Genomic DNA, 17,486 nt, shown 5'->3' with positions numbered 1-17,486 from the left:
TATCATTTAATTATCAAACTAGTAACGTAGTCTATTTAAAGTAGGGTTGAGGGAGGGAGAGAGGGGGGTATACAGTAGCTTGCAGCAGTAGCAATGCATTTCATTCTTGATTAATGTCTTTAAACCGTGCTGTAACACTGCAATAAACTGTCACTTCCTATAATGTTTGATGATGGCCCAACATCTTTGTGCATTTTGCGAGGCCCGTGGAGGAATGTCTATGTGTTATTACGTCCACTAGGCGGCAGCAGATTACTGTTGTAGTGTCGCAAAGTAACTCTTGGTTCTTGTTTCAATTCAGTACTGATTTAATAAACCGAAAATAATACATGGTACTTACATTTATTTTTTATTCTGTTGCTTGCTGTATGATTTGTTTTCCCCCTGAACAAAATGAGGTCTTGTTCTCCCTACATTTCTTTGGATTAATATTAATTATACTTCCTGCTCTTGTCACTTAGAGGACTGGTTCCCAATTTTTCAAGTCTGTTTTAAAACAACAGTCAGTTGTAAGTGATGGGGGCCAAAATCCACAAGCCTCCTTCTGTGCAAAAAAATGTGTAAAAGTTTATCTGAAGCTAATATGAAGCCTCAGCCATCCAAACTAGTCAAATCAAGTAGATATCTTTCAACATTACAGTCTTTTTAGTGCCAAAGTCCTTTTTTTTGTTACTATACTTCCACCGCAGCTCAACAGGGAAATACTGCGGAAACATAAAGAGGGAAATTAATGCTAAAAAGACTGTAAATGTGGCAGATATCCATTTGATATGATTAACTCAGACTGCTGAAGCCTCATATAAACTTCAGATTAAAGCATTTTTGCACAATGACTGTGTGGACACACTGTGGATTTTGGCCTCCATCACTTATATTAAAAGTGCATTTGAAGGGGATCTTTTAATAGCCAGTATGAACAGGAGGAATGATTACAGTGAGGAAAACCTCTTTCAGTGTTCATGTGGGCACTTGACTGTTGTTTTAAGACAGATTTGAAAAATTGTGAACCTATCCTTTCAAACAAAATTTGTATATTGTGTGCATGTCACTAACAAATAAAGCTACTCTGATTCTCTGCTGAAATGCTGGAGTCTTGAGCAATGAAGTGAAAGTAACCAATGCAAAGCGCAGGTCAGAACAGGGTTTGGCATTTAATATAATAGTCAAATGTACAGTATTGTTTCAGTTGGTCATGCATGCAAAAATCACCTTCTCTCAAAAGTCTCATGTGAAACCAGCACAAGACATCACGGTACCCGACTAAAGTTTCAAATGAATATTTTTACACTCTCATATTGAAATCAAATGACATTTGCCTGACACTTTAATGTTCATTTCCATGGCTCTGCAAGTGGATCGTGGGTTACAATAATATGTTCTTTATTTCACTGGCCAAAATGATGAGCCAGTCAGACAGTTAACAGTTAGGCTTACAGTTTGACCTTTAATGCACATAAACTGTATCTTATACTTCTGTTAAAATATTATGTCTTTAAAAAATACCAATGGTGTCATTTGTCACAAAAGTAAAAAAAAATGTGGGAATTTTTTCAACAGAATATGATGAATCATATAACATCCTTAAATAAAATATGTTCTTACACTAAAGCATTACAAAGAGAAGAGCTGTAATATATAAAAAAAATACAAAATTGAGGACTCAATCCTCTTTTTCAGACATTTTTCATTAGAGACAATATGACTGCTGTAACAGTTGTGTTCAAAGTGCATTCTTGTCTATTCAGGATTATTTAGAAAAAAAAAACAAACAAAAGCAAAAGCGCTGATTGTGTGCACAGGCTGGCACCTGAAACGTGATCATTAACATAACACTCTCCAAACAGGTTTGCCACTCATCTCAAAAACATAAGTGGGGGGGGGGGGGGAGTTTTGCATACTCAGCACAAGAAAGAATCTGAAGCAGGACAGGCAAGAGGCAGCAATCACTCCTTGTGGTAGCTCTGCTGTCACAAATCAGGAAGCTGATTGCCGGCTGTTGCTATTTATCAGGACACAGATTCACAGAATTGCCATACTTTTCAGTTATAGGTATGTATGTCTTTCATATTAGAAATTATAGTTCACTTTAAACAATATCTTTGGTTAATCAGGAACAAAAATGCTATGAGCAGTAATATGTAATTGTGAGAATTCCCTTTATTTCAGCTGAAGAAGTGGTTTATGAGGAAGTGCTTTGAAGTTAGGAAAGTGCTGATTTCATAAGACTGTTGATTAAAAACATAATGAGTCCTGCAAATAAAAAATTTTTTTTTTACAACTTCACCACGGAGAACACACCCTGTGGCTTTCTTAATGAGAAAAAACAAAATAAAAATTTGAATGGTTGATTTATTTGTATTTTTTGGTATGGATATCTTAGTGTATTTCAACTGCAGTCATCCTCAGACCATTGCATTGTGGTGGAGTTAAGGGTCTTCGATATCCAGGAAATCCTTTTTGGGTGGGGCTGCCCCTCTGTACCAGGCACAAGAGTCATCACTCCTCTTGATACAAGCATAGTATTTGGCCTGCTCTCCACTGACTGTCTTCTCTGTCACCCAGTCTGTCCACAGGCACTCTGCTGGGCCGCTGATCATGCACGGGATAGAGCCGCAGTGAGTGATCTGAGGATTCGAGAAGAGATCGAGATTAGGGGTTGAACTCACAACAGGCAATCCATCTTTCAAGATCAATTTATTTCTTCTAGTTTCTGGCAATGATGAAATAGTAAATTCTACTTCAACCACTGAATATTGTTCTACCTTGCATTCGCAGCCCATTTCGTAGCGCTGAATCAGGTTCTTCTTCTGGGTGGCACTCATGTCCTCCCAGGGCTCAATGAAGTCACACAGTTTGATATGCATCGTCCCATCATCTGCCAGTTTGCCTAGAGTGGAGGGGGAGTGTAGTAGAGGCAATGAGGTAACACGAAAACTAATATGGGGATGTAACAAGGAATGAAGGTGAGTAGTACATTTTATAATCTGTACAGGGCATGTGATATGGTTACAGTTTTACCTGTGATAAGATACTCCTTCTTGCCATTAGTCTCCAGAGTCACTCCACACACAGCAGAAACTGGCGCAGTGTAGACAGCATCAAATTCCTGGTTAGGACCTTTGAACATCTGACAATTCAAACAGAGAAAAAACATTCAGTTTCATATTGGAATTAAATATGTACACAGGCATGAACGAGCTTTATCCCACATACCTTGATCTGCTTGATGTCATACTTGATCTGTTTGATGGGGTTGCCGTAGATGTCGTTGCCAACATCAACCTCCTGGCTTCCAACCACCTTTGCCCTGATAACTGTAAAGAGAAAAAAACAAAAAAACAACCCGCATTTACTTTGAATGTATTTGAAGAGAAGCTTTTTTAAGTCAAACGGTATTGTCATGTTTAAACTAAACTGGATCTGGGTTTGCCTGTATCTGATCTAAGCCCTGCCCAGGTCTGGCATGCCGAGGTTGGCCACAACACATTGCTGTGGCTTGGATCTGAGGATTTTGCATGTGCCAGGTGCTGGGAAGACAGAGGCACATGAGTGTTTCATCAGCTGTAATCAGAGGGAGGAATGTATGCTGCCTGCTCCCAGGCTCCTGGGCCGACACAGGAGGAAGTCAGTCAGCAATCTTTGAAAACTAGAATGAACTAGAATGCTCCCCTTGCCCCCAGGCCTCTCTGCCGGCCTGCCTCTCTGTCTGGATAGAGGTGCTGACATGCAAATCAGCCTCTCTCTTTCACATGCAGCCTTCCCCCTTCTTTCTTGCGCTCTCAAGTTCCAGCTTCCAGATTCGGAGAGGTTTGGATGGGGGAAAAAAAATAACAGTTCAAGTGGAAAAATATTATCAGAGCCAAATGGATGAGTCTTTGAGCTTTAGTAAGGCCAAATACTGAGTATTCAACAAAAAAATATGACTCACGTGTTTCACAAACACTACCTCTTTCATGTGAATCCAAATGCTGAAGTACAGTAATAGCACTAATCATATGCCAGTCAAGCTAAATACCTATGGATTACTTGTATAATACAAGTTGATGACTGTATAGTCATGTGACTACTACATTGAAAAAGGTTTACGAAATCACATTTAAAAATCAAGCTTTAAAGTGGAGGAGACTAGCAACAGAGCTAATGTTAACCAGATGTTCTCTCTGAAGTCCCAGTTCAGTCCTCGCTTTCTCGAGGTGGCAGCTACTGACTGCCTCAGTCCATCACTGGCTTGCTTCCTTACCAAATAAGATCAAGCCTTTTTCACTTGCTTTTTATATGACTAAGGTATGAAGCTGCGAGCCATATGTGCCCTAATTCAATGACAATAGAGGCTTAGAGAACATCTCCTTTTAAGGGTCTAAAGAGTCGACCTTTAACAAAAAGAAAACAGGGAAAAAAGGAGAGTGTGAGCACAGATGGAGAAAGTGATGGAGTGATGAGGATGGTTGCATTCTGCAGGCAGAGAGAGAGAGAACAGCAGTCACATTGCAGAGGTAGTATTACCCAAAGAGACAGCTCTGTAAAGCAATACTGTGATACTATCACAAACATACAAGTTGACAGGGAGAAGAAGAGGAAGAAAGAGAGAGGTGGGACTTAGCTTGTCGCCAGGAAAATGTGAAAGATACTGAGTCATGCAGGCTGCAGAACTGCTCTGACATACAGTAGCAGCTATACCGAAATACAAGCTGTCCACACTGCCAAGGTCACTAATAGACACTATTTGAAATCACAAACTGCACTGAATTATTCTCTTTACCAAATAATTTTGGTTTAATCACAAACTCCTTCAAACACTGAAGCATATTGTGCTTGTGGTGCTGTGAAACTCAAACGTTTCTGGCTACAAAGTGGATTAGTGGTAATCCCCTTTGCCTGAGTGTGCAGAATCACACACAGATCATTTCTCCTCCTACGAGTGTTAAGTAGGGCAGGTGGAAATATGTACAGTATGCAAAAAAAAGCGGAAACATGTGGCTTATGGGAGTAATAATATATGATTTGAGCTTTTCCAATAGTTCCTGCTGAGGCTACTTGGGCTTCAAATGCAACTTCAGTTAAAACGGTGCTGAGTGATAGGGGTTAGCTCTTTAAATTGCATTCAGCATGCTACAATTAGTCAAAATAAGATTAGAACTTGCAGTTTAAGGTTACATGTGCATTTTTTTCCATCTGTTATTCTGCACATCTGCATTAAAGTTGTGGTTCCAGCTATTTAAATAAATAAACAATATTATATAATTTTGTTTTTTTTCCATGGAAGTTCCACTGAAGCACTCACTGGTATTGCTCGAGTTGATATATGGTGTCTTATAGTTCAAGTAATTTGGACATAAAGCTTAATTTTCTACACAGATGTACAGTGTATACCAAATTCTCATAGGGCATGATGATGTTTACTGGAACAGGCTGACCAAACTCTATAAGAAATCATAAGTTTCAGCAAACTGAGGACTAAGGAACCATCTAATTTTCTAGTTACACAAACAATAAACACATTATTTTGTATGTAGTATTGTGGTGAAGGGAGTGCTTTAAAAAACAAAGAGAAAAAGAGAAGAAAGCAAATGCATGTTAAGTAATTGCAGGGCCTGGACATCCATTTTCCCCTCTGAGAAGCCGCAAAGTGCTTGGATTTGAATGAGAAAAGCTAAACTATAAATTCACACGGCTCCTCTATTGGTCCTATCCAAGATAGATGGATTAATCTACCATTATCGCTTTGTTTTCTTTGAAAGATGGTGCTCTCTTTGGTGTCTAAAACCCCTGTCAGTGCGTAAATATGACGATCAACATGACAATGCTGATGTACAAATGTTCATATACAGTATTCTATGCTTTGCACTAAAGGTGAGCATTTCTGCATAAAATTACAAGTGATATTTGCTTTAGAGAGCCCATAAACTGTTGTGCTGTGCAAATCCACGCAAAGCGTTATCATTGGTGATGCTGGACTTTCCAGCAGCTGTGGCGAGAGCTTGCACACATTCAACCTGGCTCAAAGGAGGGAAATCTGGTTTTAATGTCAGCTCTGTTTACACAGCTTGCAGCGCTGTGTTTATACCGGAAGTCACGTTAAAGCCGGCTTTCTTTCAAGATCTCAAATGATTTGCTCTGCTTCTTCGCAAAAGCTGTATAGGTGCACTCTATAATCACAGAGAATCATGAAACAAACATAATCGCTGAGAATTGTGAAGTAAACAGTGAATACATAACGAGCACAGCATATGACCGCCCGGCATTCCTCTGCCTCAGCCAAAGACCCAGGGGATGGATTTCGATTTATGAGGAGAGATTTTTTTGTTCCTGCTCTGTCTGTTTTAACAAGATAAAATGGAAGTAGATGTTTACAACTAAAGCTAACCTGTTAGTTTGTATTTGTTTACTAGAATGAAGGCAACAGAACCAGGGTCAGCTTGGGGCAGAGGTGGAAACTATAATCTAAAGAATCTACCTCCATTCTTTACAGTATCTTGACTTCCCACAAAGAATACTATATAAAGTATAATAGGTCATCTTCAAAAGGGGCCCAATGATGCAATGATCTCTCCCAAATGTGTAGTTTTTACAGTCTGCAAACTTTGACTGTTCTTCTCAATTTCACTTGAGACTTACTAAATTTACAAGCCCTCTTCTTCTTGAGTAATTTTCCATACACTCCAGACACTCTGACTCTGCGTCTCTGCAACTTAAGTAATACTTTCACTTCAGTAAACTGTCTCACACTAAATGAGGGAGGAAATCAAGGAAAAGGAAATGTCTTACTGTGGAAATGTCTTACTATGCAGTAACAGCATGGAAACACCAGTCTCATCCTACATACATACGTACTAATACTATACTTAATGCACTTTGCTTTATTTTAACACATAATGTTAATCATCTGTAGTTCAGAGGATAGTAGACCAGAAACTATGATCAACATAATCCAGCTAAATCCATGGTGGATAATGAGCTTCACTTTGAATATGGCAACTCAGCGTTGCATTTCATCACTCAACATAGTCAGCCACCCATTCATCGTCTATTTAGCAGCTGCTGAGTTTACACACCAATTACCACGCAAATTCACAAGTTTTCTCTCTGAATTTTAGCTTTGCTTTGCTTAGCCTTGCTCGTGCAAGTTCACAAATACTGAACAACTTTAGTTTGGTATAGCTGAAAGATTCCTGATGAGGGGGAATCAAGAACATTTTGGCAAAATAAGCCGATGTGATTATTCATGTTAGTAGGTGGGTCTATCCATGGTGCTGAAGCGTGGGCAACAGGGTCAGGGTCATGTTAGGATCTGACCTGAGGGACTGTGATGAAACAAATCTTTCTGGAAGCTGAGCTGACTCTAAGCACCTTAGGTTAGGTTTAAAACAATCCGCAGGATAGTCAGAAACCTGCACTCTCTACCTGACCTGAAAATGCATCTAGAGCTTATTTTAAAGGCAACTCTTCATGTGGAGCAAGGAAAGTGTACACAACATTGACTGTATATAAATATGGAAGATGCATCTCTACTTCCTACCGCTATGCAAAAGTGAAGCTAAAATATCTGCTTTCTGGAAGCTGCCATCTTGCTTGTGTGACGTCATTTGGAGCCAGAGTCAGTGCAGTAGAGTTGAGCCTGCTGCCTCATGGAGGTTTGAGAGCAGCTATGAATCATGATTCACACCCCTTTTTATATTGTCAAATAACTAATTAAAAACAAACTTATCAGAAAACTTAGTGCCTGGACAAACATCAGCATGATAAGAACTACCTAAAATGATAGAGTTAATCTTTGGGGGGAAAAAAATTGACATGGACTTTGAATTTTTGGTTTGACTCATGTCCCTTCCGCTAACAAGGAGGGGGTCGGATTTATGACCTATACTGCAGACAGCCACCAGGGGGGCCATCAAGATGTTTTAGCTTCACGTTTTTTTGGGGAGTGGTCATGACGTCCATATTTATATACAGTCAATGGTACACAATGACACTAAAAATGTTAACCATCCCCATGCAAAAGGTTAGAAATTGTTTAATTCAAAGAGTCAAAGAAAGACAATGTTACATCTTAATCTTTGCTATATTTTGTAGTTATGTTGAGGGAAAAACAACTATACTGTATGTCACACATTTTGTATGTCTATCATAATTTATAGTTGTCAAAGTAAGACTGTATTGGAAAAACATTTTTGACTTTTTGTATTATTATCAGGACAGTTATTATCATTGTTTGTACTAGTTGCACTAGCCAAACTGAACTCTTGGATATACTGAAGTATTTCCTGATAACTTCAAAGTTATTGTAACAAGAAATAGTAGGTATACTTAGTGGATTTTTAATTTCCCTCCATCTGTCTAGGTTCCTTTCATTAGCTACCCGGCTGCATTTGAATCAGCAACTTTAAAATGATCTCAATGAAAAGGTTAAAGCAACAGCCGAAAAATCTGATTTTCCTTTACGGTAAACCCTGCAGCAGGATAATGTGGTTTCTTCATCCTCCAGCGCCATGGAATCCAATGGTAAAGAGAAACCTTTGAATCAAGTCAGCTTCTGTATACATACCACACACTCAGCCAGCTCACAACCAAGAAAAAAGACCCCAGTTTAAATAGCTAGACAAGCTGGTCACTGTTAAGACTCTCGTTAGCTTAAGGCCTATGTTGAAGGCAGCAACAAGCAGTGTTTTGTAACAGGTAAGATAGGAGGGAAACTATCCATAAGGCCTTAAATTGCAATTGAACTGACATTTAGCAGTCCTTAAGGAAGTGCACCATAAACCTCTCAATCACTGAGTTGAGGACAGTAAGAATTATTCCTCTTGCATGATCCTTAGCTTGGTTGCATTTTACTTTAAATCTACCTATTTAACATTTATAAGCAGTATACAAACAATTAATAAATGGTTTGTAATACATTATAATGTAGTTTTTATGAGATATAATGACATTCTAAGTGTTTATTAATCTACAGTATTTGTCCACAATTATAACAATGAACAATTATGTCATTCATTATCTGTTAATTCACCAGTCTCCAGATTGATAGTTGTCAGCAAATACATTAATAAACACTTATATCCGCTAAAAATTACATTACAGTTTGTTATAAACTATTCATTGAATGACTTAATACTGCTTATTAATGCTAAATAAAGGAATGGAGTCATTTAACCCTTAAGGGTACTTTCTTCACAGTTTACTCACAAGGATGAGTGTTTTCTTGTGAAACATCCACAAATGATAGTTAAAGGAGTTTAAATGACATCAAAGAAAACTGTAATCAGACTGATCAGTAACAGGCAATGATGGTGCAAAAATTAGATTGGATGCCTCACGATTAAGGAAAACTGTTGTAAGCAAATATTTTACACTTGGTGCTTCTATTGTACTGTACTGTAGATCAAAAGGTATTCAAAAGTTACCATATGAGATAAAAATGCCATAAAGTACATGATGTACACTGATGTCACCATCAAGACTCGAGAATCACAACAGAAGATTAAAAAAACAGACAGAGGAGGGAGGTGGAAAAAAGACTGAGAGACAGAAAATTCCAGTCCATCCTCCGCCCCCTGTAATTGTAAACATAAGAGTAGGGCTCGTTTGCAAAGTTTCTCTTCTCGGCATTTGCAGTTTCTTTGTCAAAAAATCAATAAGTTGTTCCTCGACATTGTATATTTAAATATATAATGCGATGTTCATTTATCTTAGTCAGCGAATCAACTTACCGACGTCTGAGTTGCAAAACGCCTGCTGAGGATGCGCAGGGGAGCAGCTGCAGGCTTCTGCTATTTCTTCCACTCGCCAAAGAAACAGGATGGCCAGAGTGACAAAACAACTGTTCACCATCTTTGAAAGCTTCACTGTTTAATTTACAGGATTTGAGAAAGTATCAGGAAAGTTGTGCAGTTGTGCAGTCCGGTAAAGGAAATGAACCAAGAACGTCCACAGCTTCAGAAGATCCACTTGTCAGAGTGTGAGATGCACAAGGCATGAGAGGGAGTTCCTTCCTACTGAAGACTGCACTCAAGACACCTCCTCCAAATCTGTTTTCCACTACCGTCAGAAGCACTGCGTTTTATTACTGCAGGCAGGCAGCAGACTCCTCCCCTGCTGTTATCTCAGCCAGTGAAGCCGGAGGTCAGAGGCTCCCAATCTTTATCCACCAACCCACCTTATGTCACCAAGCTTGATATTGCAGAGGTGGATGACTGGAACTAGAATTAGAGTCACTCTTAACATGCTTTCATTTGTTCCTCTTTTTTTCATCATTGAGCAATAATTTAATTTGGAAACCTACTTCCCTGAACCACCCGTTGAACCCTAACCCCAACCTTGTAACCTTAAAATTTCTCCCTATCCCCCAAAGTAACAAAATTTAAACCTAAACCTTTAAACATAATCCTAAACACTACTACCAATGCTAACATCAAAACCTAACTCTTTTTTGAGAACATTTGGGCTCCATTAAATCAGTGGAAAAACAATGGAAAATAACTGGAAAATCACCATATTATTCCTATCATGGAAATCCTCCGGGGAGCATGAATGTGCTCAGTTTTTTTATTGCAAATGTATCTCTAGATTTAGATTTATTTGTGTGAGAATAAGTGGATAATGGTAGCGGTTGTAGTATTTGGCTTGATGATGGAGCTAGAGGAGAGGTCAGGGGTTCACTAAAAACATTGTCTTTTTCGAAACTATGAAAATCCACAGTATATGACCTCCATTTGATCTCCATCCTCTGACCCTTCTGTCTGTGGTAATAGTAGCAGTAACCTTGCAATATGTATAGTTTCATCACCTGTGGTATCACTGTGTTACAGTTTGTACAATTTTGACGCACAAAAATTGTTGTGATATGTTTTGTTCCCTTAAATTTTCTTAAAGCATTGTGTTGTTCAAGGTTAAACATTCATAGTACTGATAATTCATGACGTGTATCTTGTTGGGTAATCCTCAACTCACGCTGCACAGTTATTCATGGCTTTAATTCTGTGAGAATGTTTATCCATGCAAAGACAGTTTTAGGGACTATTAAAACACTGTTTGTAACAGATGAAAATACTGAGAAAGAATGGAGGAGGAGTGTCAGAGTGGAGAGAAGTGACATCATCCCCTTAAACTTAATAGATTCAATCTGGCGGCGATTCCCCCAGCGTAAGCTACCCAAACCCTCCGACCTTGTGTAAAAGAAACATTATGCTATAGTCAGATTCTTCAGTTGTTTCTCACCCCTTACTCATGCACAAAAATGGATGGCTCTTTTGCTGGAAAGTTCACTGCTGCAACACCAACTCAGGAAACGGAGGATCTCAAGAGTTTGGGGTTTGTGGCCTCCCATGTTGATTCTGGCTTAAAATGGAGAGATCACAGTGAGGGCATGCTGTGTGTGATGATTAGAGCTCATGATGAATAATAAAGAGGGAGAGGGAGAAAGAGAGAGAGAGGGCGAGGACTGTATCTGCTGTGGCTGCCTTGCTCCCTGACATCATATTTGGCCACCAACTGTCTGTCTTCTGGCCACTCTGGCAAATATTTCCACTCTTTTCCATAGTTTAGCATTTTTGCCTGGTTGCTTTTCCACAGGTCTCTGTTACTTGATGTCTGTGTAAAAACAGGCAGGGAGAGAGAGTAAGAGCAGAGAGGAAAATGGGACAGCCAACTTAATGTCATATAATGACGAACGTCCCCTGTGTGTTTTTGTTAAAGGAAAGTCATTCATCTTTATCTTTGCCTTCAGCCTCAGAGTAAGAATACATCTGTTAGATAAGGAAAATTCCGAAATTGTCAGAAATTTTGCAAGCAAGTATGACTCGTATGTAAAGTGGAAGTTACCAGACATGAAAGACGTAACAGCGATGGTAACACAGATGTTGGGTGTGGGATAGAAATGAAGACACATGAAAGGAAGTGACACGTCCAAGACCAAATGAAGAGAAATTTGCTTCCGTCTCTTTCCACAGTTTGGCATCAGAGGAACAGCAGACGCCTTCTTCTGGGCAAAGCCCGCCTCCCCCTGTCCAAACAGCCGGCTTCCTTTGCACTGGGATGCTGACTGATGTGGTGGGCTATGCTCAGATGTGTCAGCCGTGTCCCCAGCTTCTGGGCATTTTTCAAATGACCTCACAGCATGACCATTCTGAGCTATTTCCCACACTGCAACTCTCCCTTTAGAACTGGGTTTCACTCGCCAGTTAAGATCTGGATTATTGTATCAACATTTGGTTTAAATTTGTTGAAAGAGGGTGGATTTGTCAAAGAAGTGCAATGTAAGCAGCCCCCTGTGTACATTACCCACTACAAACGCCAAAAGGGGCTTAGGAATGGCCTGAACCTCCATTCCCTAAATTACAGACTTGCAAGGCCAGGAATACTCCTAAAAGGAAGTGCCCGGCAAGACAGAAAAAGAGGGTCTCATTGCGGGAACTGGTGGGTGCTGTGGCAGTGACCCACATCCTCTGACTCCCCCTCTTCTCTGTTGCCCACCGTGTAGCTTTTCCACTATCCATCCCCTGCAGCATGTCCTCCCCCCACCTCTTAACCATCTTTGTTTTGATGTGACCCAGCCGCAGCCTTAGGGTAATTCCCATGATTTTCCATTCATCAGTACGGCAATGCACATTTTATTGGTGACAGTGTGAGACAGTGAATCACAGTTAGCAAATTCACTTCAGGGAAAGCAAGAAGGAGGAAAGCATCTGCCAGAAAGAAAAAAAAAATAAGAGTAAAATTCCACCCTCGGCTCGGGGGTGTAATGGTCTGCACTGTCCACAATATAACAGTCACAATGAAACAATGAATTGTTGTCTGCCGAGCCTTCTCATGTACTTGAGGTGATTTCAGGGGAATTATCATGTAAGATATGCATTAACTGGAACTTTCACTTAAAATAATGAAACAAACCTGCAATTGTAAAATAACTTCTGTTGTAGTCATTTCCTCTGTAGTATTACCATGCTATCAGACCATGACCAGGATGTCTGAGGCAGCATGTGATAAGAAGTACAAAGCACGTAGAACAAGTATTTAACCTTTTCAACCCCACAGAAGTGTCTATTGTGAAAAAAGCTTGTTATGCAGCTGATCATTCACTACACAGAACAATCTGAGAAGTCATCCTTGGCAACTGCTTGGAAATGGGCAGTCACTTTCAAAAAATACTTGGCAGGTGATTGGATGAACCATCTGTCTATCACCGTCTTACCCTGCAAGGCAGCCAAGTGGGTAGTTTTGAAAAGTGAAGCCAATGCGAAAGTCACTTAAACCTGCATTCTCTCTAATGGTCAACAGGGGGTGACTCTACTGGTTCTAAAACGAAGTCCGATTGTATGGAAGTCTATGAGAAAATGATTCTACTGATCCCTTGACTTATTACCACAGTAAACACTTTCCTAACGAGTTTATGGTCTCATTCGCTAGTTTAAATTGTACAGTGTTTCGTTGTACTCAGGGACGTTGGAAGTCAGTCAGAGTTGGGGGTGTTGAGAGGAAGTCTATGTAATGACGTCATGACGACAATGAGTTACTGTTTACAGAGCTTCCTCACGTACTTGAGTTGATTTCAGGGCAATTGTCACGTAAGACATGCATTCACTTGAACTTTCACCTAAGAAAATGAAACAAACCCGCACTTGTAAAATAACTTATGTCATAGTTATTTCCTCTGTAGCTGTATATGAAGTGCAAAGCACGTAGAACACGTGTTTAACCTTTTCAACCCCACAGACTCTTCAAAGTGTCTATTGTGAAAAAGCTTGTTATGTAGCTGATCATTCCATAAAAAAATGAATCATCAATTGTAGTTAAAGCTAACCTACTTCGCCAGATGGTTTGTTACACAGAACAATCTGAGAGGTCATCCTTGGCAACTGTTTGGAAAAGGGCAGTCACTTTCAAAAATACTTGGCAGGTGATTGGATGAACCATCTGTCTATCACCGTCTTACCTTGCGAGGCAGCCAAGCAGGTAGTTTTGAAAAGTGAAACCAATGCGAAAGTGACTTAAACCTGTATTCTCTCTAATGGTCAGCAGGGGGTGACTCCTCTGGTTCTAAAATGAAGTCCGATTGTATGGAAGTCTATGAGAAAATGACTCTACTTCTTTTTTGATTTATTACCACAGTAAACACTTTCCTAACGAGTTTATGGTCTCATTCGCTAGTTTAAAGTCTTCTTCAATACAGATGTTCATTTTGCAAAATATGGTCCTATGTAGAGTAAAATAGACAATAAAGCCTTGTATACATTATGACGTAGGATGTTGTGATTGATAAGTCTCTACCACGGCAACAACATTGGTTAGGTAAGGTAATCATGGCGTAACCCCAGATTCATAGAGTATAGCCGTAGCCGTCGCTATTTCATTGTATTTTCAGTTCACGAAAGTTAATTTTAACATTTTGGTGGCACAAAAAGTGTTGTACAGCGTTTCGTTGTACTCAGGGACGTTGGAAGTCAGTCAGAGTTGGGGGTGTTGAGAGGAAGTCTATGTAATGACGTCATGACGACAATGAGTTACTGTTTACAGAGCTTCCTCACGTACTTGAGTTGATTTCAGGGCAACTGTCATGTAAGACATGCATTCACTTGAACTTTCACCTAAGAAAATGAAACAAACCCGCACTTGTAAAATAACTTATGTCATAGTTATTTCCTCTGTAGCTGTATATGAAGTGCAAAGCACGTAGAACACGTGTTTAACCTTTTCAACCCCACAGACTAGGTATAGCCATAGCTGTCGCTATTTCATTATATTTTCAGTTAATGAAAGTTCATTTCAACATTTCGGTGGCCTAAAAAAGTATTGTTCAGTGTTTCGTTTTACTCAGGGGCGTTGGAAGTGAGTCAGAGTTGGGGGTGTTGAGAGGAAGTCTATGTAATGACGTCATGATGACAATGAGTTACTGTTTACAGATACATATACACAGATACACATACTTGAGTTGATTTCAGGGCAATAGTCACATAAGACATGCATTAAATTGAACTTTCACCTAAGAAAACGAAACAAACCCGCACTTGTAAAATAACTCATGTTGTAGTGGAAGTGAGTCAGAGTTGGGGTGTTGAGAGGAGGTCTATGTAATGACATCATGAGCTTCCTCATGTACTTGAGTTGATTTCAGGGAACAGGCCATAGGCAGTCCTTTACGAACAGGCTTTCATTGAATACTGCACTCTCGCTCTCATTCAAAGCATATCGCACCACCAGATATGTGACAGAAACAAGAAATAATGTAACTAACTAAATGATATAAACAATTCATACTCCCTATAATTGGTGAGACACAAAATTGAGAGACGGGGAGAGAGGTACATAACTAATCGTCCAGCATCACCACCACCACACCGAGTTTAAAACAATGCACACACAAAGCAAATGAAATTTACAGGAAACCTGTATATATATATATATATATATATATATATATATATATATATATATATATATATATATTCTTAGGGGCAATGAAACAAACTGTAGTGACAATACACATTGAGACACATTATCGTCTCAACTCAACTCAAAACAGTATTAATGTCCACCTGATAAATGTAAATAAATACACAAAGGTATACACTTAGTACATCTCCCTCTCCTTTTGTGTTTACTGTTGGATTTGCTCTGACATTTGTGTGACTATAAGCCACACTTCTTTCTTTTAATGGTTGCTAATAGCATCATTTTTTGTTGTGTGTCTTCATCAAAACACACTTAGTTTTATCTACAATAAGGGGAAATTTAGATATTTCAGGAGGGCATTGGAGTTAAGATTACTTAAATCATCGTTTATAAAGACCATTGAATGGAATTTCAAAATTCTGGGACAAACCAAACAAACAACCCATGTCATGACACATGTGAGCAATTATTTGGTTGGTAACATGACACAACAATGAAAATGCAGCCAGATATTACTCAGAGCAAAACAAGTCTACCCTTTGACGAAATATCAAAACTTTCCCTCGGCATCTTCCCATGACGTTAAAATTACGTGTATTCATTACCTTACATAGAGCACGCAGCAATGGCACAAGATTATTTGTGAATGACTCATAAAGCATAAAGTATGGCACTCCGTACTATGTCCAACGAAACCAGTGCTGTGAGTTTCTACAATGCTGAACTATGAGTGATGAGGAGTGATCTTTCCATGTTATCAGTGATCACGCAATCTTAACAATTACTCAGTCATTTTTTAATAGGCTCTGTCATGATTTGGTGCAGCTACAGACAGACGCATTTCTCAGAAACTGAACCCACCTGCCCAGGCATGTAGGCCTGCATGTTGTTAATGTGACGGTTTTGGGAAGTAGATATGCACAAATACTTGGAAGACATTCTGGTGTGCATATGTTGTGAAAAACAATAGTTTGGGAAGATTCCATGATTCACAAAGAGGAAACTGAAAAAAAGAGGAAATCATCCTCAATCCCCTGTAAATACAACTTCTCCTTTCACAATCATTATCTAGTCAGTGAATGTTGGACGAGCTGGCATGTTTGAAGTTTGTTGTTTTCATTCTGTTGGACAGGTGACTGAGGAAATTTGAATTATTTTAGCTAGACCTAAAACTGCAGCAGTGAAACATAATCGCTCAATGTTGGGGCAGATGTCTTGTTAATTAAAGGAATGGTTCAACATTTTGAGAAATGTGCTTATTTGCTTTCTGGCAGAGAGTTGGTTGAGAAGATCAATACCACTCTCATATCTGCCCATTAAATATAAGGCTATAGCCAGCACCTGCTTAGCTTAGCTTAGCTTAGCTTAACACAAAGATTGGAAAAAGGGGGGTCACAGCTAGCCTGGCTTTGTTCAAAGGCCACAAAATCTGCCTAGCAGCACCTCCAAAGCTCACTAATTCACACATTATACAGTTTGTTTTATCCCTACAAAACACAAAGTGTAAAAACATCATATTCAGTGTTTTGCAGGTGGTTATGTATGCCTATTTTTTGGCTGGGACCAGCTGCCAATGGACACTGCAGCCATGACATAGTCCAGCATGACCCCTTGTAAAACGATGAATTGATGTTTTTACTCTTCGTTTTCTTTACGGATTAAACCAATGAGATATAGCGTGTTAATTAGTAAGCTTTAAAGATGCTGTTAGCAGTTTTGTTACCAGTTTGACAGAGCCAAGCTAGCTGTTTCCCCATTTCCATTATTTGTGCTAAACTAGCTATGACTGCTGGCTGTGCTGTAGCTTCATATTCACCCGACAAACATGATAATCATATTGATCTTATCAAATAACTCTCTGGCAGAAATATAAGCATATTTCCCAAACTGTAATGCCATTCCTTTAAGCTAGTAATGGCATTTAGCAGAGTTAATTTTAGCTTCTCCCATGTAAATGCATAATACTAGTTCATTTCACAAGTCATAGTAGGCCTAATGATGTGTGCATATGAACCCTTCAGTGAGCTGGACCACAGCAAAATGGCTGAGATCATGATGGCAGTTATTTTAAGCAGCAGGGTTCATGTTAGAGTCAGTGCAGT

The 17,486-nt window shown here is 39.3% G+C and overlaps 1 protein-coding gene across 1 annotated transcript; it reads right to left on the bottom strand.

The window, feature by feature from the left end:
* Nucleotides 1–1,132: 1,132 nt before the first annotated feature.
* On the bottom strand, nucleotides 1,133–10,105 carry timp2b (TIMP metallopeptidase inhibitor 2b). Its single transcript, XM_042394109.1, has 5 exons — nucleotides 9,708–10,105; nucleotides 3,214–3,314; nucleotides 3,019–3,127; nucleotides 2,763–2,887; nucleotides 1,133–2,624 (listed from the first exon to the last, which is right to left on the bottom strand). The coding sequence occupies exons 1-5, from the start codon at nucleotides 9,826–9,828 to the stop codon at nucleotides 2,427–2,429; spliced, it is 654 nt and encodes a 217-aa protein (XP_042250043.1). The 5' UTR covers nucleotides 9,829–10,105; the 3' UTR covers nucleotides 1,133–2,426.
* Nucleotides 10,106–17,486: the final 7,381 nt, after the last annotated feature.

This window comes from Thunnus maccoyii, chromosome 18 (genome assembly GCF_910596095.1).
Source record: "Thunnus maccoyii chromosome 18, fThuMac1.1, whole genome shotgun sequence".
Classification (NCBI taxonomy): domain Eukaryota; kingdom Metazoa; phylum Chordata; class Actinopteri; order Scombriformes; family Scombridae; genus Thunnus; species Thunnus maccoyii.
Note: the sequence above shows the minus strand (reverse complement) of the source record. Positions and strands in the feature narration are given on the sequence as shown.

Coding starts and splice junctions, on each gene's coding strand:
- timp2b (XM_042394109.1), bottom strand. CDS start 9,828: ATGGTGAACAGTTGTTTTGTCACTCTGGCCATCCTGTTTCTTTGGCGA. Junction 3,128..3,213: donor ATGACATCAAGCAGATCAAG/GTATGTGGGATA, acceptor TTGAATTGTCAG/ATGTTCAAAGGTCCTAACCA. Junction 2,625..2,762: donor AAATGGGCTGCGAATGCAAG/GTAGAACAATAT, acceptor TCGAATCCTCAG/ATCACTCACTGCGGCTCTAT.